The sequence below is a fragment of the Vombatus ursinus genome, unplaced genomic scaffold (assembly GCF_900497805.2).
Source record: "Vombatus ursinus unplaced genomic scaffold, bare-nosed wombat genome assembly UNPS02014173.1, whole genome shotgun sequence".
Classification (NCBI taxonomy): Eukaryota; Metazoa; Chordata; class Mammalia; order Diprotodontia; family Vombatidae; genus Vombatus; species Vombatus ursinus.
Window position 1 is genome coordinate 799,480 of NW_020953951.1, and position 27,429 is coordinate 826,908.

Below are 27,429 nucleotides of genomic sequence, written 5' to 3' on the forward strand. Positions count from 1 at the left end.
CTAACATGATATAAGACTGAAATTGAACTGTGTAGGATGCCAGATTACTGGGGGCAAGAAAAGCTGGTAAGGGTGGGAGTAGGGATGAAAAATAGTGTTTGGGGGCTAGATGTTTTTACTGTGAGAAGCTTTGTTATTCTGATTGAATAGTTAAAGTGTGGATGGGGCTATTTCCAGTTTCACCACTAGGTAAGAGAAAAATGGAAAGGACCGCATATCTACTATCATCACGGTCACACTGGACATCACCCACTCTCTCCTTTAGCCAGCTAATATAATTAAAAACAAATTACTAGCTTACTGGAGATTTCCTGCATTTCACTCAAGTTATCATCAGTTGCCACACACTAACCTAAAAATCTGACTAGTCAGTTATAAATGGCATGACTTGGGAGGGGAAGCAATGAAACTCTCCGCCCTGCTGAAAGGCTGACTTGCTGCTTGAGTGGCTGCTCACTGGGGCACAGAGATGCTGTTCTGTTCTGCCCTTACATTTGGCACTGGTAGAAAGAAGGGGGACCTGACTCCTTGAATTGGGCTCTAGGGCACGACTCTCAGCTCCCTGGCACTGCCTGGACACAGTAGTAGTCTCCAAGGAACCTCCTTATCACAGTGGAGCACAAGACTTTTCAGCCTGCTGTTGGTTTTCTGAAGTCAGACCTATATGGTTTCACTTGACCAAGGTGACTGGTAAATGACAGCTATTGACAGTGAAAGAGTAAGGGAAGGAACCAAAGAGAGTTGTGAAACTAATAATGATACTATGTGAAAGAAAGAGTGGACAACAAAAAAAGAGAAAACAAAAAGAGTGATAGAGAATTTGAGACACATAGGAAGTCAGATAAAGATCAAGAGAGTAAGTGATAGCATGATTAAGAGAGAGAAAAGGAAGGTGTGAAGGAGCAAGGCAGCAAGAAATTGAGAAATAGAAATTAAAGCACAGCATAAGACAGACAAAAAGCAAGATCAGGATCTACAGGATGAATGAGAGAACGAGCAAGAGAATGGGAGGAGGTGTGAAAGAGCAAGCAATCAAATGAGAAGCGTGAAAATAAGAAAAACAAGAGCCCGAGTAACAGCCCGAGACAGCCAGCAAATGAAATGGGATCCAGAGGACAAGGGAGAGAGTGAGCAAGAGGGATCAAGAGCATGATGCATACAGGAAGGGAGTTCAGGGTCAAGAAGACAAGAGAAACATAGGAGGAATTAGCAAGAGAGTGTGACAGGCAGTCAGCAGAAGAGATGGGGATGGAGGAGAAAAGTGAGAGTGAGCAAGACAAGAGAGAGAAGGGGTATGTATGTGTGTGTGTGTGGAGGGGGTGGGGAGGAGGGTGGGGTGGAGATGAGGCAGGAGAGAATAAACCAGCATCGGAGATGACTACACAGATGGGGAAAAAAAAGCAGGAGGAGGGAAGGAAGGAAGCACAAAGAAACAAAGGGTAATTTAAAATACAAGAGTTTATTTTTAATTGTCTCTTAACTGCAGCCGCTGAGAGAGAGGCCAGGAGTTGGGGGCTTCCATGGTGGGGTTGGTGGTGGTATGACCGTAAACAATTCCCTTAATGTAGTTTTTGATATAGAGCCCAAATTAGCTCTAATAAAAAGGGATAATAAAGGCAACTCTTATACCAAACTAAACTCCTCCTAGCTGTCAAGCCGGGGCCATTATCAAGAGGAAACTGCATTCTCATTTCAATTAACCTTGTTTGCACCCCACCACGTCCACACAAATAACAATAACATTAATTCAGGGCACTGGTGCGGGGCGGCCATATTAGACAGCTTGGAATATGCAGAGGCTCGGGAGCCTCGAGCTAATGAACCCGAAACTCGACGTGAATTTCCAAATTGCTCACAACAGAGTTTCTGAGCTCTATTAGGGAGAAAAATGCTGATTCTTTTCAAGTTTCTCAAGGGGAAAAGCTGTTGCCGCAGCAGTGGCAGCGGCAGGAGCACCAGCATGCCTCTGCCCAAGCCCTAATCTCATGCCAACCTGCTCTGCAAGTTCATCCATTCTCACTGACCATCCTCCCACCCCCAAATCATCACATGGTGCACAGCAGGCCCAGCTCCTCCAAGTTGTTCTCAATAGAACTCAAAAATTTATGTCCAATTCTAGTTAGCTTCTGAGTGAGTCTGATGTGGGGAGGAGTCACCAGGTACCTTGTATGTGTTTAGTACAGGGCAGGAAAGGCCCATCTACTATCAATTACTTTTAAGGATATAGGATCCAGATCCAATGTGGTGCTGGGAGTCAGGGGGCTTGAGTTTGAATCCCAGCTCTTCTATGCACTAACTCTGTAACTGTAGGCAAGTCATTTTTAACACTCTTGGGCTTCAGTTTTGTCCTTTAGAAAACTAATGTGTTGTGCTAGAGGATTACTTCAAACTCTAAAAGCCCTATAATTCTTGGTACCTTAGTGAATGATGGTTCAAAGGGTCACAGCGGGCCAGGATCTGACTTTAGTCATTCCAAATGAGGCTGGCAGCTCCTCTTCAGCACCGTGTTTTTTGTTTTTTTTTTCAGAGGATCAGTGGGATTCTCTTTTGGGAAGTACTCCTCTCATCTGAACCTCTCTAAACTCGATCCTTCAGGCCTACCAAAAGGATGCCTCCTTTTCTGGTTACTCGTTTAGATCCCTCCATCTCTTGGTCTAGCACCTGATCCTACCTTGAATTTTTCTCATGTGTATCAATCTTGCCTCTTCCTTCACATGTAAAAGATTTTAAGCTCTGTGAGGAAAGGGACTGGTCCTAATGCTGACTCCCTTCTGCTGATAGATCATTTCCTGTTCTAGATAGTGTGGGGTTCGTATTGCAGTGGAAGGAAGACACTGTTCCTCTAGCCTCCTGCTTACTTTAGCAAAAGAGAGAATCCAGCTGGGCGAGAGACCAGGGAGTCATGCTGAGTTTGTATAGAAATAATTGGGCCCCAAAAATCATAGATGCAGAACCAGGAGCACTGAAAGGAAAGGTTTCCTAGGTACATTAGGATCAAACACATCATAAAATAATTTTTGACTGGTCAATGATGCGTGGTAGCTCATTGGGTTTTTTAAGCAGAAATCTCAAGCAGGATGGGAAGTCTTGTAGTAAGTTAAGGGAGAAGTTAAAGAGTCTGTGAGAAGAAGAACAGGCCTTTAAAGGACTGTAGACTCACAGTGAGTATTTTTAAGAGTGTGAAGTGGCAGTCAACCAAGTTAACAAAATGCTAGATCACTTTAAGAGTGGCACAGTATCGCAAAGAATTGGAAACCAAGCAGATGTCCATAGATTGGGGAATGGCTTACCAAGGTGTGGTACATGAATATAATATTAATACGCAATAAGAAACAATAGAGAGACAAGGAAAGACTTACATAAAGTAGTAATTTTTCAAAACCTCTCCCACCCCTCTTCAAACTTTTACAGAAAATGTTGAGGCCATTTGCCATGAGCTCCCTCTTCTCCCCTCTTCCTCATCTCCTATCACTCTGATGCCTTTTGTTACTATCCCTTCTGTCACTCTTCTCTCACACGAAGAGGTGCCCCTACTCCTTACTAAGGCAAATCGTTCTACCTGCTCAAGTGTGGTCATTTCTTCTAGTCTGCTCTGGTCAACTGCCTTCTCTGTCACCTCCTTTCTATCACTTATTTTCAATCTTTCCCTGTCTACTGGCTCACTCCCTACTGCCTACAAACATACCCATATCACCCCCATCTTGAAAAAACCTTTGCTTAATCCCTCCAATGCTGCTAACTATTGTCTTCTATCTCTTTTGCCCCCTTTGTGGCTAAACTCTTCGAAAAGGCTGTCCATAACAGATGTCTCCACTTTCTCTCCTCTCACTTCTTAACCCCTTACAATCCAGCTTCTAATCTCATCATCTCACCAAAACTGCTTTCTCCAAAGTTAGCAATGATCTCCTAATTGCCAAATCCAGTGACCTTTTCTCAGTCCTCATCTTTCTCGACTTCTCTACAGTCTTTGACACTGCTGATCATCCTCTTTTCCTTAAGACTCTCTTCTCTATGGGTTTGCAGGTTCTCTCTCCTGGTTCTACTTAACAGACTGCTCCTTCTCAGGCTCCTCTGCTGGATTGTTATTCAGATCACAACCTGTAACTGCAAGTGTCCCACAGTGTTCTTTCCTGTTATCTTATATTCTTCCTCTATACAACTTCACTTGGTGATCTCATCAGCTCCCATGGATTTAATTACTATCTCTGTGCTGATGATTCTCAAATCTACTTCTCCTGCCCCAAACTCTCTGCTGACTTCCAATTTTGCATCTCCAACTGCTTTTCAGATATCCAAAAATGGATGTTCAATAAACACCTTAAACTCCACATGTCCAAAACCAAACTCATTATCTTTCCCCCTAAACCCTCTTCCTAACTTCTCAGTTACTGTAGAGGGAAACACTATTCTCTCAGTCACACAGGCTTATAACCTAGGAATTATCCTTGATTTCTCATGACCATGATGCCAAGGCTTATTGATTTCATCTTTGCAACATCTCTCAAATACATACCCTTCTCTCTTCTAACACTCCTACTACACAGGTATAGGCCCTCATCATCTGACATCCAGTCTACTGCAACAGCCTGCTGGTGGGTCTGCCTGCCTTAAGTCTCTCCCCACTCCAATCCATCCTCCATTCAGCCAAGTCTAATTATGTTGCACCTCTTTCGTTCTCAGTAAACTCCAGTGGCTCCCTATTATCTCTAAGATCAAATGCAAAATCTTCTGTTTGGTGCTCAAAGACCTTCATAACCTAGCCCCCTCCGACCTTTCCAGTCTTCTTATACCTTATTCACCCCCATGTACTCTTCAATTCAGTAACAATGGCCTCCCTGCTGTTCCATGAACAAGGCACTCCATCTCTTGGCTCTGGGCATTTTCTCTGGCTGTCCCCCATGTCTGGAATGATCTCCCTGCTCATCTCTGCCTACTGCCTTCCCTCAAGTCTCAACTAAAATCCCATCTTCTACAAGATGGCTTTCCAAATCCCTTTTAATTCTAGTGCCTTGTTCCTGTTAATTATTTCCTATTTATCCTGTGTATATAATTTGTTTGTACAGATTTGTTTGCTTGTGTCCGCTTGTTGTCATTAGATTGTCAGATCTTTCGAGGGCAGGAACCAACTTTTGCCTCTTTTTGTATCCCCAGGGCTTAGCACAGTGCCTGGCATAAAGTAGGTGCTTGATAAAAGTTTACTGACTGACTGATGTAAAGTGAAGAAGCAAAGCCAAGAAAACAATATAAATAATGACTACATTAATGAAAATGAGAACTACAAAAGAAAAAATGAATGTTGTGAAATACAAAGGAAAATCAGGACCCCTGAGAAGAGATGAGAATAAATCCTTCCTGTTTTCTCATCACATTCTTTTGCAGAGGTGGGGGTTCTAACAAATGAAATAATACGTTAGGCACTTAGCACAGTCTCTGACACATAGTAGACGCTACATAAAAACTTATTCCCTTTTCTGCTTTTAACATTGCATATATTTGTACTTTTTTTGATACATTGACTGGTTTTACTGATTTTTTTTTCTTTTTTCTCTAAAAAATATTTTTTGTTATACTGGGTGACTCTTTGGGAGAGGGAATGCAGGGAAAAATGTAGGTGATGTAAAAACAATTGTTGTCAATAGAATTTTTTTTTTTTTAAGAGTGGTATATTGTTAGAATCGGAAGGGACCTTAGAAGTTATCTAGTCTAATTCAAGAGGTAGCATGACACAGTGTAATTAGATGAACTTAGAGCTTAGAGGGAACTTTCATTCTAGGCAATAATAATAATAGTTGATGTTTATATCATACATACTGTTATCCTCTGCCTTCCTCAGACCACATTTGGAATATTGTGTTCAGTTCTGGGTATCACATTTTAGTCTGTCAACAAGCATTTGTTAAGTACTCACTATGTGCCAGGCACTATGTTAAGTACTGGGATATTAAAAAAAAAAAGGCAAAAAGATGGTTCCTGCCTTCAAGGAGCTCATAGTCTACCGGGGGGAGGCGGTAGGGGGACAACATGCAATAACTATGTACGTACAGGATGGACACAGTATAAATGGGAGGTAATTTCAGAGTGAGGAGGGCACTAGCAGTGCAGGGACTAGGAAAAGCCTCTTGCAGAAAGTGGAATCTGAGCTAAGTTTTTGAGGAAGCCAGGAGGTAGCGGTGAGGAGGGACAGTATTTCAGGCACAGGGGAACAGCCAATGCAAAGGCAAAGGGTGGGGAGATACAGTGACATGTATGAGGAACAACAAGTAGGCCAGTGTAGCTGATCACAGAATACAGAGGGGAGTAAAGTGTAAGAAAGGTAAAAAGGGGCCAGGTTTATAGAGGGCTTTAAAAGCCAAATCAGAGGATTTTAGATTTGATTCTGGAGGTAAAAGGAAGCCACTGGAGTTTACTGAGTAAACTCACAGGGTGACATGGTTAGATCTACACTTAGGAAGATAACTTTGACAGGCGAGTGGAGGATGGACTGGAATGTAAAAAGACTGGACGCAGGGAGACCAAGCAGAAGGCTATTGCAATGGTCCAATAGTCAGCAGGCGGTAAGTGAAGGGTGGCTGCTGTTTGAGTAGAGAGAAGAGGATTTATCATGAAGGTAGGAAAAATATACACTGCAGGGTCCAAAGTGGGCTAGTCAAGACAGTGACAGAACTGCAGATAAAGCCATATGAAGGATTATTTGATGAAATCAAGGATATTTAGTCTAGAGATGAGGAGATTTAAGGGGAACAGCAGTAGCAGCATTTACATTGTGCTTTACAAATATGATGCCATTTGATCCTCACAACAACCCTGGGAGGAAGGTGGTATTATTCCTATTTTATAGATGAGGAAACTGAGGCATACAAGGATTAAGTGACTTGCCCAGGCTGGATTTGAGCTCAGAACTTCCTGACTCCAGACCCAGCTCTCTATCCAATATCAAACAGCTGCCACTAACCACCTTTTACTTGAATAAGTATTTTTTTTAACATATCACATGATAGCTATCTTCAAGTTTCTAAAGGACTATTATGTTTAAGAGGGATTAGATTTATTCTTCTTGGCCCCAAAGGTGAAAGCTGCATACGTGCAGATTTAAGCTTGATATAAGAAAAAACTTCTTGACAATTAGAGCTGTCTCAAAGGTGGAAAGGGCTGACTTTGGAGGCAGTTATCTCTCCCTCATTACAGTTATTCAAGCTGAGGCTGAATTGTGACTTATAAGGCCTGTTATAGGGCAGGTTCTTGCTTAGAGTGGACTCTTTTAGCTCTAAGATTCTATGATTCTATTAACATTTTACTTCTCCTTAACTTTCAGGCAAATTGAACAGGAGGCCACATTTTGAGTGAGGTAAAGAAAACAAGACCAAGAAACCCTTTGTCCTGGCCAAACTAAGCTGTGGCTGGATATCAGTCATACCAGAATAGTCTTTTGTCACTCTTCCTTCTGTTTCCACCTCCAATACAATAAGCCGTCAGGGCCTATCAATTTCCCCTGCTGCAAAACTTCTTGCATCTACTCCCTCCACTCCACTCACACTGCAGTTATCCTGAGTCAGGCCCTCATTACTTCTTACCTAGCTTAATGCAGTGATATCTGAAGTGGTTTCCCCTCTTCCTGATCCAACCCTCACACAGTTGCTAAAATCACCTTTCTAATTTCAGAGCTCTGATGCTGTCACTCCCCTGCTCAGAAATTGTTTATGGTTCCCCATAATATAGAAGGTAAAAGAAATTTTTTAGCCTGGTGTTTCAGGCCCACCTTAAGCTGGCTCTACTCTACCTCTCCATCTTTATTTCACTCTTTATCTCCATTAGATATTCTTTGTTCCAGATAAGCTGGACTTCAAGATGCTTCCCAAATCCATCCTGCCTTCTCCAGCTTCCATTTATCTGTTCGTGCCATCCCTTATGCCTGTAACTCACTCTGTACTCATCTATTTCTATTGAAATCCTCCTTTCCTTCAAGATCCCACCCCTTGGCAAAAAAAAAAAAAAATCTCTCCTTCCTCAAATTTTCTTAGGACTGGGACTCTTCTTTGCTCCATCACACTTCAATCTTGCATTATAGTTCACATTTCAATTTGTGCACATATTGTATTCTTCTATTAGAATGAAGGCAAATTACAGTTCTTTTTATTTAAGAAGCAAAAACAAAAATAAAAACTCCCCACTGCCAAACAAAAGCTTATTATACACATAGTATGTGAACTCCTTCCAAGTTAATTTGATTAAAATTTTCCACTGTATTCAACGTCATGGTGACTGCTATGTATCGTCCTCTAGGTCATTCTCCCTTCTTTTCCAGGAGTTCAGCATCTGGCTCATTGCCTTCCTCCTTGCTTATATACTAAAGGACTTCAATATCCATGTTGACCCTCTCTCAAATTCCTTAACCTTCTAATTCCTCAGTCTCTTTAACTATCATGATCTCATTCTCCACTCTAACTCAGCCACCCATAAGGAATAGTTACACTATGGATCTCACCATTATCTATATCGGTTCCAATTCCTTAATCAAAAAAAATCTTATATTCCTCTATCTGACCATAACTTCCTTTCATCTCATCTCTCACTATTTTGTATCACCCCTCCTAAACTCATTCTTTTCCCTCAGTACTTTTTCAGGCCCTTCTGTTCTTACTTCATTTTTTGCCGTTCCCAATTTCAAATCGAAAATTAGCCAATTAAACTCCACAATGTCATCAACTCTTGAAACCTTTGCCCTGGTGTCCTGTCACGTCTCATTCCTTGCCGAAACCTAGATTACTCCCATCATATGCCTCTTCTCCTCCTACTCACATGCTGCCGAATGCAGCTGGAGGAAGTCATACAAGCATGCTGACAGTACATACTATAAATCCCTGATATCCAGCTTCAACTGAGTCCTCAGTACAAGACAATCTTTATTCCTAATATTTTTTCCTCTCTCTCATTCCCCACAGAAGCTATTACAAACTCTCTCTTTCCTTCTCAAGCTCCCCACACCTTCTCCTATGCCCCCTCCTTTTCTCTATCAACCGAGGACCTCAACTTTGAAAAAACTGAAGTAATTTTCTCCCTCTCTTTCCTTTCTCTTCATCTCAAAATCCATGGACATCACTCCCTACTCTCTCCTCTATTTCCGCAGTCTCTGAGGAGGAAGCCCTTCATATCAATCTCTTTACATGTGTTCTTCATCCTATTCTCTCCCAACTAGAGAGGGGCAAAGTCTAGGGAAGGGATGTCCTGTCCTCTTGACCTCATGCTTGAGATACTGCCTAGCTGCAGAACCTGGGAAGACACTGAATCTGATTCAGGGAAGAAAAAAGGTACCCCTCGCCCTGGAGGCAGCAGAGTGTACTGGAGAGTATGAGACCTGGCGTCAGAAAACTTGAGCTTGAGGAAACCTGGATCTTACACTTACTAGCAATGTCTTGAACAAATCATCAAATGTCTGAACCTATTTCCTCAAACGTAAAATGGGAATAATAATACTGACTATGCATATCTCACAGGGCTACTGTGAGGAAAATGTTTTGTAAATAAGAAAGTGTTAAACTATTAATATTATTATGCAGGCCAGGGCTCTGGTATCAGTCCTTACCCTCTGCACAAGGTTTCTGTTTATTCCTAGAGCATTCCCTTAAAGATTCAGTTTGAGGTACATGGCAGGATCTCTCTGATTTGGATACCTTGATGGGCCCAATTTGGTCAAGCCATGGATTCAGCTCCCAAGCAGAAGATACTGGTGGCTTGGATTATCTCTAAATCCTTTATGGTGAGGGTGAAAGGGATGAAAAGGCTGAAGCAAAGACTACAGGTGAGCTGGATGCCTATGCCACTTTGATCCCTAGGACTGGGTCCAAGGCTGGCAGGGTATACCTTAGAGTTGCCTTTGGGAAATGAGGGGAGCAGAGAAAAATAGTTATCTTAGTGCTTACTGAGGGGAAGGGGCAAAGATAGAAGGAAATGTGACGTTTCTTGGTGATAATCTATGGCAAGATCCTCCCAAACCCCAGCTTCCAATGTGTTGATGAGCTTCTTAGGCTCCCAGCAAGGCAGGCATCAGCCAGGCAGTTGGAATGCAGTGGTCATTTGTTGGTGCTACTCATCAAAAACAGACAGGGTAAAGTGTGAGGGAGACAGGATAGAAAAGTTCAACTCACAAGGCCTAACCACTATTCTTGGTCCTCCCTCTGCAAGCCACAAGAGGTAGGGGGTTGGGGTGGGGGGGAGAGCAAGGGATGAATGAGAAAGGTGACCCTTGAAGTATAAGAAGGTTGTGATTGAGGATTACTGCTTGCTCTCTTGCTCTGACTTCCTGGGGAAAGCCTCATTCCCTCATCTCCATGCCTCTCTTCTTTCATCTCTCTCTCCTTGTCTCCTAACCCACTGTTATGAGTCTTAGTGGTCCTGGTGAAAGTTGTAGAATCAAGGACTTGTAGGTACCTAAGAGATCATACAGTCCAATACTCTGACTTCATAAATGAGGAAAGTGAGGCTGAGAGAAAGAGACCTGACCAAAGTTATGCAAGTAATAAGTAGCAAAGCTGGGATTACAACTCCAAGTCTTTTAATGATAGATCCAATGTTCATCTCACTATCCTTGGAGGAAAATGTACATCAGACCTCTATAGTGAGAATAAGTTTGTGGCCCTGACATAAATGACTCCATTTTGTTTTAAGCTTACATTTTATGACAGAGTACTGTTATGCAAATTATTTTTATGCAATAAGATAGGAATTGAATGGTTTAGTTCAGCAACAATCTGTGTGTTTTCCAAACTGGTAAACAACTACTAATGACGAGTGTCATCCAAATTTGGTAAATAATCACTAATGCTGAGCATGTCCCCTACATTTAGTAAATGACTGCTAATGACATGTACCCCCTAAGCTGATGCATACCTTCAAACACCTGCTTATGTCATTATAATAATTTCCTTTCGTCATAAGCTCAGGTAATCAATCACCAATCAGAGCTTGTGTAACACCTTGAGTTAGAACTAAAAAAACCCAGCCTTTAGACTGGAGACCCCCAGTCTTCTGCCTGACCTTGAGTCCAAAAATAAAGCTGGCTCCTGATGTACCTGAACTTGGGACTAAAGCATCCCCTGTTTTAGCCTGAGGGCATGCTTATTGATTGACAGAGATTTATGGAACTGCCAGGTAACCATCTTGAAGGAAGACACAGGGCCTCCAGATGGGCAGGGATGGAATGTTGTCACTGAGTACCAGTATAAGATATACTTATTGGGAAGCCCTAGAAAATTGAGTTGGCAGTTTGTTCTTAGTAGAGTTAACATTTGTATTGTCTAATAGATTATACAAAGTGATGTTCTGCATGCCTTTGATGAATAAAGTTTGACTGCTAGCGCTGACAAGTGTAAGTCTGATGTTTCTGTTGCATTAGTTAGCATAAGTAACTGTAACTCATGCTTGTGCATGCATTGTAGGTTACAACCTCCAGGTGCAAAGGTCAAAATGTGACTAGGCTAACCCCAAGAGGATTAGAAAATTCCTGTAATTAGGCACTCTCATACTTCTCATTAGGCACTTTAAAATCTTGCCAGGGTCTGATAGGTACTTACTGAAGAATCAAGTGAGATTCAAGGAATATCAAAGTTGGAAGGGGTCTCAAAGACCACTTAGTCCAATTTGAATTGAATAAGAATGGTCTCTACAACACCTTGGGGTGGGATTGGAGGTGAGACCATCTACCTCTAGTGATGAAGATTTCTCAAGGAACACAATCCCAGTCAGGAACAACTCTGATTCTTAGCAAGCTTTTTCTTATAGTTAAGTTTAAATTTGTCTTTCAGCATCTTGTGTCCATTGCTCCTAGTTTTGCTCTTTGGAGCCAACTGGAGTGAGTCTCTTTCCTCTTCCATATGAACACTCTTCAAATACCGGAAGACACCTATTTTGTTCCCTCTGAACCTCTAAGTCATTCCCAGGCTTAACATGATCAGTTTTTTCAAATAATCTTCATAAGATCTGATCTCTAGTCTTTTCATCACTCAGGTGGTCACTCTTCTATGGACTTTCTCAATATTGTCAATATCTTCCCCAAAATGTGACACCTCAAACAGAACACATTATTTCAGATGTTATTTGACTACAGCAAAGGATAGTGAGAACATTATCTCCCTTAATCTGGACATTATGTTTCTATTCACAAAGCCCAAGATCCCATTAACTTTTTAGACACATTTTTGTTTTTAGGGTGAGTCCTCCAGCCTTTTATTTTAGTGTGGGTAGGCTTGCCAACCAGAAAGTCCGTTCCTGGAAGTTTATTCTCATTCCCAAGTAGGAGCATCCCTTCAATTGATGCAAGCCCTCCTCCTGCATACAGCAGAAGGTAGCTCAGACTCATTGTGCTTTGATGTGCACTCATGGCAGTGCCCCCTCCCTAGGTGTGATACACTCAGAAGCCTGATCCTCAAAATATCAGAGTAATTCTAAGTAATTCTGAATGTCTATAGATGACCTTCATCTAAAATACCCAATTCCAGTGCATGTGAATGCCAGCCCTTGAGTGAAGCCCCAGTATGTTCATTAAGCCATACAGACCTTCTCTTTGGAAACATGGTGAGAAAACGGGCAGGTCCCATCTGTCTTCTTGCAAGTGCCCCGTAAAAACCTGTTGGAAATGAAGGGAGAGACAGGGATCCTATAGAAAAGGTTCAAAAGTGCTATCTTTTGAGAATACTCCTCCCAGCTGCCACACCCCGCCTCCCCCCACCAAGGTAGTGGTGGTAGGGAGTCTTAGGTTATCAAATCCACAATGGGGCTAACTATGCAAGCTGCATGTAAAGACCATGTCAAGGGTGGATTAGCATAGAGATAAAAAATACAGGATCCCTGTCATCTTCCTATGGCCCCCTTAACAGGTCATTGCTCATTCCAGCCCTGATTCTACTTCTTAGAGCCCAAGAAGAGTCAATACTTCCACAAAAGTATTCAGCAGTAGTGGTGGCATTTAGATACGTGGAATGTTATTGGTTAAGCATCATAGAGCAAGGGTGAGTGTTCTGTGCCTGCAAACCAATTCCTACTTATTTTCCTCACAGCTGCAGAGACCACCCTCTTTTTTCATCTTGGAATGCCTTCTCTGGCTTTTCCTGGCCTAGACGCGTGCTATCCCCATTTTTCATGTCCTGTTCAGCCACACCAACACCTGTGACTTCTCTAGACCACAGTGACCTCTCATTTCTCTAACCTCTTACAGACCTGATTATATAAATCTTACAATATGAGAACTGATTATATTCAGTTGTATATTGTTCTCTAGTTATTTTATGCGTGTGGGCCTCATTTCTCCAGTCTTCTTTAGCAAGATCTGGATCACCACTTTCTCCTCTTGTTTCCACTATAGGGCAGCCAAATAGAGATGGACTCACAGTCACCACTCCATTACGATATGGTGAATTGAACTGAGGGGCTGAAGCTTGTATGTCAAGAGTCAAGGTTCACCTGGTCTTAGCTAGCTACAGTGTGGGAGGCAAACTGAAGCCATTATTATAGCCTCCTGGCATATATAAGAACCAAGAGATATCTTTTAAAAAGCAAATATGCTCAGAGTTCAAAGCTTTTTCTAAGGGGGAAAAAAAATCTCCTTCAGAGTCCATTTTGTCTTGAGAAGATAAGGATCAAGATGACAGTCTGCAGCCCAGTTAATAGGCCAGGAGATAGAAGTTCTCCTAGCAGATCTTGTCCCCAGAGGCTACTGATATTCATATATATTGTGGGAAGGGCCCTGGACTGGGAGTCAGGGGACCTGGGTTCTAACACTAGCTCTGTCACTACCTAGCTGTGTGACCTTAGGGCAGGTCCCTTCTCCTCTAATGACCTCAATTTTTCTACCTATAAAACAAAGGGGTTGGATTAGATTATTAAAGTTGCTTCCAGATGTAAATCCTATGATCCTATAACTACAGAAGGCTTGGAACAAGTTAGGGATCCCTGGTTTGGAGGATGTACTAGGTGAGAGATATCTGGGATAAAGCAGGCCATGCCAGTCCCAGTTGACTGAAGGAGTAGTGGGAATCAAAGGATCAGAGAATTTAGGTCTAGAAGGGATTTATGAAACCATGAATCTGTCAATTTCACAGATAAGGAAACAGAAGGAAATTGCCCAAGGGCATACAGAGAACAAGAAATGGACCTGATCTGAATCTAGGTCCACTGTCTCTGAATCCAGTGCTTCCTATACTACCCCACACTGTAGGAACATTCTAAGAGCCTAGAAAAGTTAGGGTGGTATGACGGACACGAGAGCACAAGACCTGGTACAGAAGACTTGAGACCAAGTTTCAACTCTGATATTCACTGGGTATGCGTGACCCTGGGCAAATAATTTAAACTCACTGAGCCTCAGTTTCCTCATCTGCAAAAATGGGGCCAACAATGTTATATCATCTCTCTGGGTCAGCGAACAAAAAGGTCACTAGGATCTCTGGGTCAGCAGATCTACCAGAGAAGATTTGAACCAGCCCAAATGCTAATCATATGATTCCCAGCCCTTATAGTCCCTGATAAGTACCTGGTACACACAGCCACCTTCTCAGGGTCATGAATATAAGGGCAATGTTGACCCCGGTTGCACTTTCCAAAGCGATTGTAGTACATGCAGTAATCTCGCTTTTTTTCCTTCTTCTGCCGGGCCTGGCGGATGATGGCCAGGCTGCGTTGGATGGCTCGGCTGTAAAAAATAAGGGGGTGGGGAAGAAATAAGAGGCAGTGAGCTGTGAAAGTCCCTTCCCTAGGCCTCTCTCTCCTCCTCCCAGCCCCTACACACACCTGGCAATTGAGCGACTTGTACTTCCTCGGCCCACATTGGCACTGCCAGGCGAATAGCAGGGGCTGCTGATGGCTCCATCTGACCTTCCTGTGTGAAGACAATGAATGGAATTTCCTCATGTTAAGTCCTATATACATGGCTACTGCCCACAGTCGAGGGCAAGTCCATCCTGATTACCCGACTGAGAGAAAAACAGGACATTAGAGGCTACTCATATCAGAGATGAGAAAACTGAGTCCCAGGAAGAGGCAGTGGTCACCAAGCAAGCGCCTGTGAAGAGTCAAATAAGAACTGTGGTCCTCTGGCCCCAAAGCCAGTGTTTTTCCCACTCCACGATGGCTTTCTTTACCATGTGACTTTGGAGACCCAAGGATTTCATGATCTTTCTATGTCCATATTTGTTTGATTCAATAGCCAGAGGAGAGGGTGTGTACCATGGAAAGAAGGCTGGATGGTGGAGGAAGTCTGTATCTCCGGGCTCCAGGTGGTATAAGCATGGCATAGTCATTCACCTGCCAGCCCAACTGTGTTACCAACTGAGTGAGTGGAATTTGATAGCATGTCAATGAGCTCTACCTTCTCTGGAGCTGTCACTCGGGCTGCTGCAGATGCCACAACTCCATCTGTTCCAGGGGCTGAGAACAGCACTAGTGTGGCTGGAAGCACATGGCTGCCTATTGGAACCCCTCCAAAGCCTGACCACAGGGTTGAGGTGGACACTAGACAGGCTGGGAAGCTCCCATCCTAGAACTTGTGCCAATGTCACTGGCTGAAATGGGGTCTCACATAGTCTTTACATAATGGAAGATTAGTTGTTCATTTAACTCAGTCAACTTGAGTAGGTTACATTCCTTAAACTGTCGACAGTTAGTGCTATGTATGGGGAAGAGGAGGGAGGTTCAGGTTTGGGGGTTGGGGCCTTATTTCCTTTTCTTTTTAAAAAATTCTCTTCTGGTCTCACTGTGGGAGTTTTGACAAGAACAGCGAGGCACCTTTTCAAATGCTTTTCAGTGTTAAAAAATGCACATAAACTAACTGGCTTAAAAAGAGGTAATAAAACCCAAGCACTGAGAGGTGCTAAGAAGTTAAACTGATTCAATTGTGAACCTAGAGAGCAGAAGGTGGTTAGCATTTTCTAGAACTTTCACTTCCTGGGGAACTTACCAAAAAAAACCCCATCCATCCTCACTTTACAACACAAACGTTCCCTGTGTCACCAAATGAATAAATCAACTGAAGCTCAACATGTTCAGTGAGACAGAGTTGGGGGTGGGAAGCTGTGAAAGGGGCTCACTTTATGCTGACTCTCAGACAGGGTGGACCACAGCTCTGTCTTGGACTTGACTCTGGACATGTGGGAAATGTCAGCACCCAAAACCCTCATCCCAGAGGGCACAGCAGGAAGAGGACTGCACTTGGAACCAGGAGACATATTTGAATTTCACAATTACTCTGGGTAATCTGCTATGTGAGCCTCAGTTTCCTCAGCTGTGAAGTAGGCATAATACTCATAATTGTACTACAATTCTTATAGGAATGTTGTGAAGAGATGCACTGTAAACTTTAAAGTACTTCAGAAATGTGTACTATAATAAGTACACAAGTAAGTATCATAAGTAATTATCATACCCAGGGAAAGGGGGGGGGTTGACCCATTTCTTTTTCTCTGCACCTGTCTCTTATGGAAATCAGGAGGCAAGGATCTACGTGGGGTTGGCTCACAATTCTTCAACCCCCATCTAAGCTTTCTAGACCTTTCCAGTTTCCATGTAAAGCCGTCCCGTAATAGGAAACCCACTCACTCTTGAGGCAGGCCCCTCCACTTCTGGACATCTCTTTAAGGAAGTTTTTATTTCCATTAAGCTAAAAGGGTACTTTCTGCAACTTCTATTGACAGCTCCTAGTTAAAGCACAGGCAATCTTAGGCTGACTTGAAAGAAGCATAGCATCCAGAACCCAAGAGGTGACAGGTAGTTTTGTACTCTCCCCTAGTCAGACCTTATATGGCATATTGTACTTAGTTCTGGGTGCCACATTCTGGGAAGGATACTGATAAACTGGAGTATGCTGAGGGGTACTCAGAATAATGAAGAGTCTTGAGAGCATATACAGAAGGATCAGCTGAAGATAAGGGGCTGTTAAGTCTTGAGAGAAGAATGGGGGAGGGGGTAAGGTGATGGAAGATCAATCAACCAATGAGAAATCAACATAATAACTGTCTTTTAAGTATTTGGCTTAATTAGGAATCATGGAAATGATACTAAATGGGAGACTAAAGGAAAAAACATCCTGACGATTAGAACTGTCCCAAAGTAGAATGGGCTACATCAGGAAGCAGTGGGTCCTCCTCACTTGACAATGTCAGAGACTTAAAGACCACTCGTTGGAGGAGTTATGCAGTTATCTCTTCCACGCTGCAACTTCCCCCATTGTGATTTTGATATATCGTGGGTTGGCATAAAAAATTATATGAGATTTTTTTGGGGAGTTTTGTGGAAGCTGCAGACAACACACAAAAGCTGGAGACAACACAAAGAAAAAATTTAGAAACTCAGAAATGCATAAAATATACGTATAGTGTTGTATACTATCGACCCAAATTTTACAATTAGGTACTGTAAACACCCTATAAAAGAAAAAGAAAACATCAGACTTCTCTGGCATGAAGACAGAGTCAAAAAATTTTATGCAGGTTTTCCAGATCTCGGGAGCACCACGCCCCTAACTCTCGTGATGTGGAAGGGATAATTGTCTAAGTAATTCCTATTTAAGTATGTGTTGGACTAACCTGGCCAGATTCCGAGGCTTTGCTCTACCTCTCCTTGCTTTCAGATTATTTTTTAGGAGGCTATAAAATGAACTGGTATAACATATAACAATTGTATTGTCTCTCTTCCTAGAAAGTCATTCTATGACTAAGATCTGTTCCATACTTTTCATTTTCAAAGCCAACACAGTTCAGGCCCTCATTACTTCTGGTTTGAACTTTTTCTTTTCTTTTTTTTTTTTGTTAGGCAATTGGGGTTAAGTGACTTGCCCAGAGTCACACAGCTGGTGAGTATTATGTATCTGAGGCCGGATTTAAACTCAGGTCTTCCTGACTCCAAGGCCAGAGCTCTATCCACTGTGCCACCTAGCTGCCCCCTGGTTTGACCTTTCAATAGTTACTAATTAATTTCTCTGCCTTTAGTTCATCTTCTCTTCCGAGGTCTTTTCTAACTCTAAGATTCTATAATTCTAGGTACAGGATCACAGACTAAGAGCTAGAAAAGACCTTTTATATGATCTAATCAAAGACATATAAATTTTATAAATGAGAAAACTAAAGTCTAGAGAGGTCCCATGGTTATATAGGCAGTAAATGGCAGAGCAGGGATCTAACCCCATTACCTTTGACTCCAAGGCCACTGTTCCTTTTATTATACCATGATTTATCTCCTTTAAGTCTCTCTTTTACAGACTAAATATCCTAATTTCCTTCAATCAACCTTCATGACATGGTCTTCAGTTTTTTCACCATCCAAATCACCAAAAAAGATAATGGTAAGTTCAGCTGTTTGTGAGGGTAGAGAAGCAAGAAATACAACCTAGCTCTCCTACTACATCTCTTGCACAATGATCTAGAATACAAACCAGACTGAATTCTGATTGAGAAATTCAAGGAAAAAAAATCATAGTGAGTAATTTTTCAGTTCAGGTTGCCTGTCTGTGGACACTAGGGCCAGGGTCTGGCAGGAGACCATGATAGTCTTGAAGCATTCCATTTTCAAAGCAATGAAAAAGGGCAGAGATGGAGCAAAAGGGCAGGAAGCACCAGAGTAGGAAGATATTCTTGAACTAGCACACTGTACAAAAATGGATGTCATCTGGTAGCCCTACTGACCACTACCCAGTTTGAGATCACATAATCCATGGTGGACAAAGGAGGGGACCTGTACCTAGGAGTGTCGGAGGGAAGAGGTTTCAGGTCTTAGCTATGTAATGAATAAGGAATAAGTTCAGAAGCAAACAGTAGGCTGGGTGATAAGATGGAGGACTAGATATTTTTTTCTGTTCCTTGACTTCTTGAGCCCTCCAAAATAGAAATTACATGTCAATGATAAAGAAACATCACCTATCTCCATGATTTAGGACACCAAGAATCCAAAAAAAGGTTAAAAAAAAACCCAATAAATTCATGAAGTGATTTCTTTGACCTCACTCAACCCCTTTCCCCCAAAGTAATGAAGCTCCACTAGCCAACATACATAGGTTCACAACAAAACCCAATCCCACACCCCAGTTTCTACTCTCTCTCTCCAGAGATATGAAGATCATGGCTCCAGGCTGCACAAGTCTGCCCAGGCCAGTACAGACAGCCATCACGTCTCTAATGTGCTTCAGACTACAGAAGCCCCTTGAGACCACAGAGTTAGCGTCAAGGTGAGCAGTGTTCTGTGGGGCAAAATATCTCTGCAAGAGAACCAGAACAGTGTGAAAGGGGCAGGACATGTGTATCAGCTGAAACAGAACTTGACACCACATCCAATCTCCACCTCCTCCCATAGCCTCTCAGAAATTCAAACTAGAAAAAAAACAAACTCCTAGTACGAGCATGATAGCTCTCTGAACTGCCAAGATTGGGCCAGAGAAATGAAGAACAGAGGGAGTGGGACAGGACACTGTGTATAGTGGGGCTGTCCAGTACTCCACTAGGTCTGAAGTAAAGTACTCAGTATCCAAGTGGGAGCCAGTTTGGTCCAACCAAAAATCATCTGAGGTAGACATAGGCTGCTATACTGTGAACTGCCCAATGTGGGATAAGACTGGGATGCTTTGAGATCCAGTCCCTAAGTCCACCATTAGAGAAAATGGAGTTGGAGTTAGAAAAAGAATGAAATTACCAAAGCTCTCAGTAAGAAGAAAATTCAAAAACTTTCAACATAAGCAGATAAATCAACAAGGAGTACATTAACAGCAGAAAGAAACGTAGCCTCTAGATCTAGCAGGCATCTCTGAATTAATACCATAAAACAAAGGAAAATGATCCAATACTTAATGAGACTTGATGAGACCCTGTGTAATTTGAGGAGAACACAGGACCACAACATGCTGTCCCTGAGTGATTTAAAAGAGAAATAAGAATCGTGAAAGCAAAAGATATGGCCTAGACAGCAAAAAATAATGGGCAGAATAGAAAAACTGGAACCTACAATGGTAAGTCTCACTAAAGAAACAAAGAAGAGAACAATAGATTGAGAATGCAAACACATGGAAGTGAAGGACAATTTAGAAGAAAAGAGGCATAAAACAACACTAAAAAAATAGACTGGGCAACAGAGTAAAATGTCAGCATTTTCCCCTAGCTCTCCCACCACATGTCCTCCACAACAACTTAGAAAACACACTAGAATGAATTATGATTGAGAAAAGAAAGGAGAGAGAAAGGGAGTGGGACAGAAGGAGATCTGCAGACACTGGGGTAGGTAATACCAGGAACACAGTCAAGTAAGTGGTAGTGGCAGCAGTTGTAGGATTGGAAGCATTCGAGCATCTAGGGACAGAAAAAAAATCATCCCAGGGGACCTCTAGTGCTATCTGGCAGCTCAGTCACTCTTTATTCAGTTCTAGATCACAGATCAGGGTGAAGAGGAGTGTCTGGGACAGAGCATGGAGGCCTAGCTGAATATTAAGCACAAAACAAATTCTGGAAACTTAGCTGTTTAGCTCTGAGTCCAGGAGCAGAGCAGTGACTCGGTTCTCATCTTTAGCCAAGTCCATAAACCTGCAATGGATAAATCGGGAGAAGACCAAGACCAAATCAGGATCAGTAGTTCAGTTGATCAGCATTGCAGAAATTCACATCAATAGTCTAATGAAACTGAACTACATGCAAGCTAACAGACCTGAATCTGGATCAGGAATTTGCAGAGTTCAGATCAAGTGGGCTATAAACAGACCTCTTCCTGGATCATACAACTTTGGAAGCATTGAGAATGTGCAGCCTGTCAGACTGAGCTATGAAAGCAGCAGAAGCTCAGATCAGAGAGGCTCTTCCCCCTCATACCTGCAAAATGGGCAGAGCCCAACACTACCATAAAGCCCAAAGTAAAGAAATAGGCTGGAACATACATGCCCTATATCAAATTGCTCACCATCTTAGGGAAGGGGGGAAGAGAAAATTTGGGCAAAAATGTTTTTAAAATGAATGTTAAAACTTGTCTTTACATGTAATTGGAAAAAAATGAAGTATTATTTAAAAAAAAAACAAACAAAAAATAGGCTGGAGAATGACCAAATGAAAAAAGAACCTGACCATAAAGAACTACTATGGTGACAGGAAAGCTCAAGACACAAACAGAAGAAGACAATGACTTCAAAGCATCTACCAGCAAATTCTCAAAGAAAAGTGCAGATTGAGCACAAGTTCAACAAAAATTCCTAGAAGAGTAAAGCAAGAGCAAAAGAATTTATCACACATAATTGAGATATATGAAGAAGAGTTTACACAATGGAGAGGGCAGTGGAGGGAAGCAGGAAACATTTGAACCTTACTCTCATCTGAACAGGTTCAAGGAAAGAAGACACCTAATACACAGAGTTGAGAATAGAAAGTCATCTTATCAAACAGGAAAGTAGAAGGAAAAGGAATTAAGTGAAAAAGTAGGGGAGAGGAAGAGTAGATTAAAGGTAGTGATGATCAGAAGCAAAATACTCTTGAGGAGGGGAAAAAGAGAAAGATAAATGAAAGAGAATGGGATGGAGGGAAATACAGTTCGCAATCATAACTGTGAATATGAGTGAGATGAAATGATAAAATGCAAGAAGATATCAAAATGGATTAAAAATCTATTATCCAACAATACTTCATTTACAAGAAACACACTTGAGACAGAAAGACACATAGAGAATTAAAATAAAGGGCTAGAGCAGATACTGTTATGTTTTGGTTGAAGTAAAAATAGGCAGGGGTGGCAATCATGATTTCAGACAAAACAAAAGCAAAACCAGAAATACTTAAAAGAGATAAACAGGGAAACTAGATTTTACTAAAAGTCAAATAAGTTACAGGATAAAAGCTAGTAAATTCAGCCTTCTCAGACCCAGATAAATATAGGCACAAAATAAACAATAAAAAATCAAGAAAGAAATACACCTATTCTCAGTTGTGTATGGCATTTTCACAAAAACTGATCATGTATTAAGGCATAAAAATCTCAGAAACAAATGAAGACAAGCAGAAATTAAATTACATGCATCTTCTTCTTACCATAATACAATAAAAATTACATCCAATAATAGGCTTTTAAAACATACAATAAAAATTAATTAGAAATTAAACAACTTAATCCTAAAGAATGGGTGGGTCAAAGAATAAATCATAGAAACAATCCATAATTTTGTTAAAGATGATGACAACAGTGAGATATCCCAAAATTTGTGGGATATAGGCAAAGCAGTACTTATGAGAAAATTTTTATTTCTAAATGCTTATATCAATAAACTGGGTGCATAGCTTAAAAAATTTAGAAAATCAATAAATTAACTCCCTCAATTAAATACCAAAATAAAAATCCTGAAAAAATCAAAAGAGATTAATAAAATTAAAAAAAAAAAGAACAAAGCCATTGAACTAATAAATAAAACTAGGTGCTGTTTTTTGAGGGAAAAAAAACCACAATACAACAACAACAGCAATAAAATAGATCACTGGCAAATTTGATTTTAAAAAATATCATAAAGCCACATAAGCTCAAAACTGGCACATGATTTTAGATATAAAGAGTGGTATCATAAGCAAATTAGTGGAGCATGGAAGAAATTCTGTTAGATCTATGGACAGGGGAAGAGTTCATGACCAAACAAGTGAGAGAGGTTCACAGGAAATAAAATGGATAATTTTGATAAAATTAACAATTTTCTGCACAAATGAAATCAATGCAGCTAAAATCAGAAGAAAAGCAGTAACTGGGGAAAAAAAATCTTTGCTTCAAGTTTCTCTGATAAAGGTCTCATTTCTAAAATACATAGGGAATTGAGCTACATTTATAAGAATAAGAGCCTCTGGGGCAGCTGGGTGGCGCAGTGGATAAAGTACCAGCCCTGGAGTCAAGAGGACCTGAGTTCAATTCTGGCCTCAGACCAAACACTTGACACTTACTAGCTGTGTGACCTTGGGCAAGTCACTTAACCCCAATTGCCTAAAAACAAAAACAAAACAAAACAAAAAAAAGAATAAGAGTCACCCAATTGATAAATGATGAAATGATATGAAAATGTAGTTTTCAGAGGTAGAAATCAAAGTATCAATAGTCACACCAAAAAATGCTCTAAATCACTAATGATTAGAGAAATGCAAATTAAACAACACAGAAGTACCACCTCACATCCATCATACTGGCTAAGATGATGAAAAATTGAAAATGACAAATGCTGGAGGGGATGCAGGAAAATACCTACACTAATACACTGTTGGTAGAGCTGTGAACTAGTGCAACTGCCAGAGTAAGCAATTTGGAATTATGCCCCAAAACTATTAAGTTGTGCATACCATTTGACCTAGCAATACTACTAATAAATCTATATCCCAAAGAAATCAAAGAAAAAAGGAAAAAGTCCCATATGTACAAAAATATCGATAGCAGCACTTTTTGTGGTAGCAAAGAGTTGGAAACTGAGGAGATGCCCATCAATTGGAATATAGTTAAACAAGTTATGGTATATGAATGTAATGAAATACTACTGTGCTGTAAGAAATGATAAAGAGGATGATTTCAGAAAAACCTGGTAAGACATGTATGAAGTGACACAAAGTATATGAAAGGTAGAACCAGGAGAACACTGATACAGTAACAGCAGTTCTGTACAGATAACCAATTCTGGAAAGACTTAGTAACTCTGATCAACACAATGAACAAGCAAAGTTTGAAAAGATTCATGACAAAACATGTTATCCACCTCCAGAAAGAGAACTGATGTACTCAGAATACAGAATGAAGCATATTTTCATTTATTTCTTTTTTTCTCAGAACATGGCTAAAGTGGAAATTAATTTTGCATGTCTATACATATCTATAATGAGTTTTATTTTCTTGCCTTCTCAATGCGTGGTGAAGGGAAAATATAAATTGAATAAAATTGAAATAAAATTGAATTGAATAATATTGAAAATTGAATAAAATTGAAAAAATTAAAAAACCCATAAAACCAATGGTTTTAAAAAGAAAAAAAGGAAAGGAAAGGAAAGAAAATCAAGTAAGATAACCAGGCAAGCAAAACATACTGATTTCAAAGAGATGGTAAGCAGAGAAAAACTAAGCATTCTGGAAGTCTCCCAGAAGAAAATGTTAAGACAAAAAACTTTAACACCATAATGCAGGAAATAATATAAGAAAAATTCCCAGGACTTCTGAACATCAAGAATGAAATACCAACAGAAAGAATTCATAGATTGCCTCCAGAAAAAAACCTAAGACTAAAAAGTCCAAGTCATTTAGTGGTTAAATTAAACGATTCACTTCAGAAACATGGAGAAAGATCTTCAAATACAAAGGAAAGGAAATCAGAATGACATAAGACTATTCTGCACCCACCAGAAAATGCAGGAGGGAATGGAATAATGTGTTCTGAAGAGTAATGGAGCTCAGGATGCAGCCAGGGTGACCTATCCTGAAAATATGAACTTAATTATAAATAAAAAAAGACGTACAATAATAAAGAGGCATTTGAAATATTCTTAGACAGAAAATCGGACTTGAAGAGTTTATTTGCTTCTCAAATGCCCTGGATAACACAAAAGGTGAATGAATGCAGCACACTCAAGGACAGCAATAGCATAACAGCAGAAAAATCAGTAAGAGGTACCAGTGGAGGTAACAGTGAAAAGGCAGATTTGGAACACTATGGACAGAACCTGGTGACATCCTACGTATAAGTGAAATAGATAACTTTGATTAGGAAAAGGAAGGGTAGGAAGAATTTCAGGCAAGTTTTGCCTCAGAAGGCTCACACCTATGCTTAATCAGTAAACAAGGATTTATTAAGCACTTATTCTGGGCCAGATACAGTCTGGGGGATACTGAGAAAGGTAAAAAACGTCTCTGCTCCTAAGGAGCTCACATTCTAATGGTGGAGACAACATACAATGTATGTATAGGGTATATCAGAGGGAAGGACCTGGAAAGACTCTTTGTAGATAGTGGAATTTGAGCTCAGATGTGAAGGCAGGTAAATCAAGAAATAAAAGTAAGGAGAGAGGCATAGGGGAAAGCTCAGGAAAATGCACAGTGTCAGAGAATGGATTGTTTTGTTTGAGGAATGACAATGAGTCCAGGTTCTTGCTCTAGGAACTTTAGTCCTGGCTTATTTTGATGCTTCATGGCCTGGGTTGAAGTAGTTAGGTGGTGCAGTAGATAGAGCATTGGGCCTAGAGTCAGAAGATCTGAGTTCAAACCAGAACTGAGACAATTACTAGCTGTATTACCCTGAGCAAGGTGCTTAACTGCATGTTGCCTCAGTTTCCTCAACTGTAAAGTGAAAAAACAGTACCCACCTCTCAGGCTTGTTGTGAAGATTAAATGAGATAATATCTGTAAATTGCTTAGTTCAGGGTTTGGCTACAGTAGGTGCTTGGCAAATGTTTATTTCTTTCCTTCCATCTTTCTGGGAATGTTAGGAAAGGCAGCCTGAAGGGTCTTCAAACACATCTAAAGGCTTAAGGCAATTGGAGGGCAGCAGAAGGATTATTCAGGATTTCTTTTCAGCTGACAGAATCCTCTGTTTTTCTTCTTGGTACGTGGCGTTATTCTGGTCAGAAATGGCATTTCATCTGTAAGTAGTCCATAGCTCAAGGAAAGCTGGTCAGTTCTTAACATACCACCTAGATTGGATGCTGCTATTGTCTCCTTATACTTCAACTCTGGCAGCTGCCAGCCTCATCAAGGGCGGGGGCTGGTACCTAGCTCAACTGAGCCCAAACATGTCTCTCTGGGGGACTGCAAGCTGTCATGTCCATTAAAAGCATGATTACAGCAAGGATTAATAGCAAGACCCTAGCCCAACTCCCTGGCTTCTAATCTGTCCTAGTAGCCAGGAGCCCCAAGATCAGAGACTCTGCTGTTAGTGCAGAAAGGCAGGATGAACAAAAGTGGGATCATGAGATTTAGAACAAAAATTCCCTCACTGGAAAGCTAAGGAAGCAGGTGCAGAGATTTTAGGCGACTTGGCCAAGGTTACAAAGGAACGGGCCCTGTATCTCCACTTTCCTCCACTTTTTCAAGCTAGATTTTCCTCAAATTTTCAGTCAGACCTAGTAGGGTCCCTTTGTGATGACTGAGGCCTTGAGTCCTAGACAAAGACATCTATGTAAAGAAAAGTTTAACGGGCCTAGTGTGGAGAAGCAGAATGATATGTGTATGGGGGGAGAAATCACTGTGTGTATATGTGTGGTGAGAGGAAGGGAGTCAGTAGTAGAAGGGAGGCTGGTGTGCTGGGGCCCAGGCTGCGCTGCCATGGCCTGCATTCTACTTTCACCCAGGTGCGGCAGACTTTTCCTGCTGACCTTCTAAGTTGTCTTTGGCATCTGTGGGCTGAGAGGTTGGGAAACCGCCATTACTGACACTGACTGAATCACCCTGAGGCCTGCTGCTGGTGTGCTGGGGCCTGGGCTGTGCTGGCACAGCCTATGCTGGACTGTGTTCCTTTCTCGTCCTGTTGCAACTTTCCTGCCAACCTTCTAAGTTGTCTTGGGCTGGAACATTGTTTGACTCCATCTTTTTGTGGGTTCTGCCACTCCAGAATTTGTTTAGAGTCATTATTTAAAGATATTTGGAGGGGTTTGGGGGAGAGCTCAGGCGAGTTCCTGCCTTTACTCTGCCATCTTGGCTCCACCTCCCACTGATTTTGCGTCTTGCAGAACAATGAGTCCCTAGAAATGATGGAGTCCAGAAAAGCAGCTTGACTTCCTTGAACCTCAGTTTCTTTTTCTATAAAACAGAGATATTTTCACTACCTACTTCTCTGGATTATTATGAGAGAAATGTGTTTTGTAAAATCCCAAAGTCATATAAAAACTGTGAGTTACTATATATGTTTGTCTTCCCAGCATTGCATGGTGCCACACCTGAGCAGGAATGCCCTACATAACATCCTTGAGTAGTCACCTCTGAAATGCCCTTGAAAAGTAGGGCTTCTGCTTTAAGACCATCAACAGGAAATTATTATCTCCTAAGGGGGCCTGATATCTATCCTTTAAGCATTTGAGGTGGAATTAGGCTTCTACTTGGACGTGGAGGGCAAAACTAGGAGTGGCAGCAGCAACTGCATAAATAAATGTCGGCTCAAGCATAAGGAAAATCATCCTAAACATTAGAGTTGTCCCAAGGTCGCTTAGTCAACAAGTATTCATTAAGCATTTACTATGTGTCAGGCACTGTGCTTGGGGGGAATACAAGGAAAGGCAAACACATAGCTGTTGCTCTCTAAGAATACACAAAGAGACAACACATAAACAACTACGTACATGTAAGATCCATTCAGTGTAAATAAGAGTTAATCTCAGGGAAGGTACTGGTCAGGGGGAGAGAAGGAGTTCCATCACAGGTATGGAAGAAAGGGACAGGAATAAGGATTCATATAGAATCTACTACATGCCACGCACTGTGCTAAACACT

General features: G+C 41.3%; 1 protein-coding gene across 2 annotated transcripts in view; it reads right to left on the reverse strand.

Moving 5' to 3' along the window:
- Nucleotides 1-27,429, reverse strand: part of ZC3H3 (zinc finger CCCH-type containing 3) — a 509,781-nt gene that overhangs the window by 84,409 nt on the left and 397,943 nt on the right. For both annotated transcript variants that reach the window (XM_027859891.1, XM_027859892.1), the window contains exons 6-8: nucleotides 14,779-14,866; nucleotides 14,522-14,680; nucleotides 12,550-12,619 (exon numbers count right to left, since the gene is read on the reverse strand). In XM_027859891.1, the coding sequence (XP_027715692.1) occupies nucleotides 12,550-12,619; nucleotides 14,522-14,680; nucleotides 14,779-14,866 (317 nt within the window). The remainder of the gene's footprint in view (nucleotides 1-12,549; nucleotides 12,620-14,521; nucleotides 14,681-14,778; nucleotides 14,867-27,429) is intronic.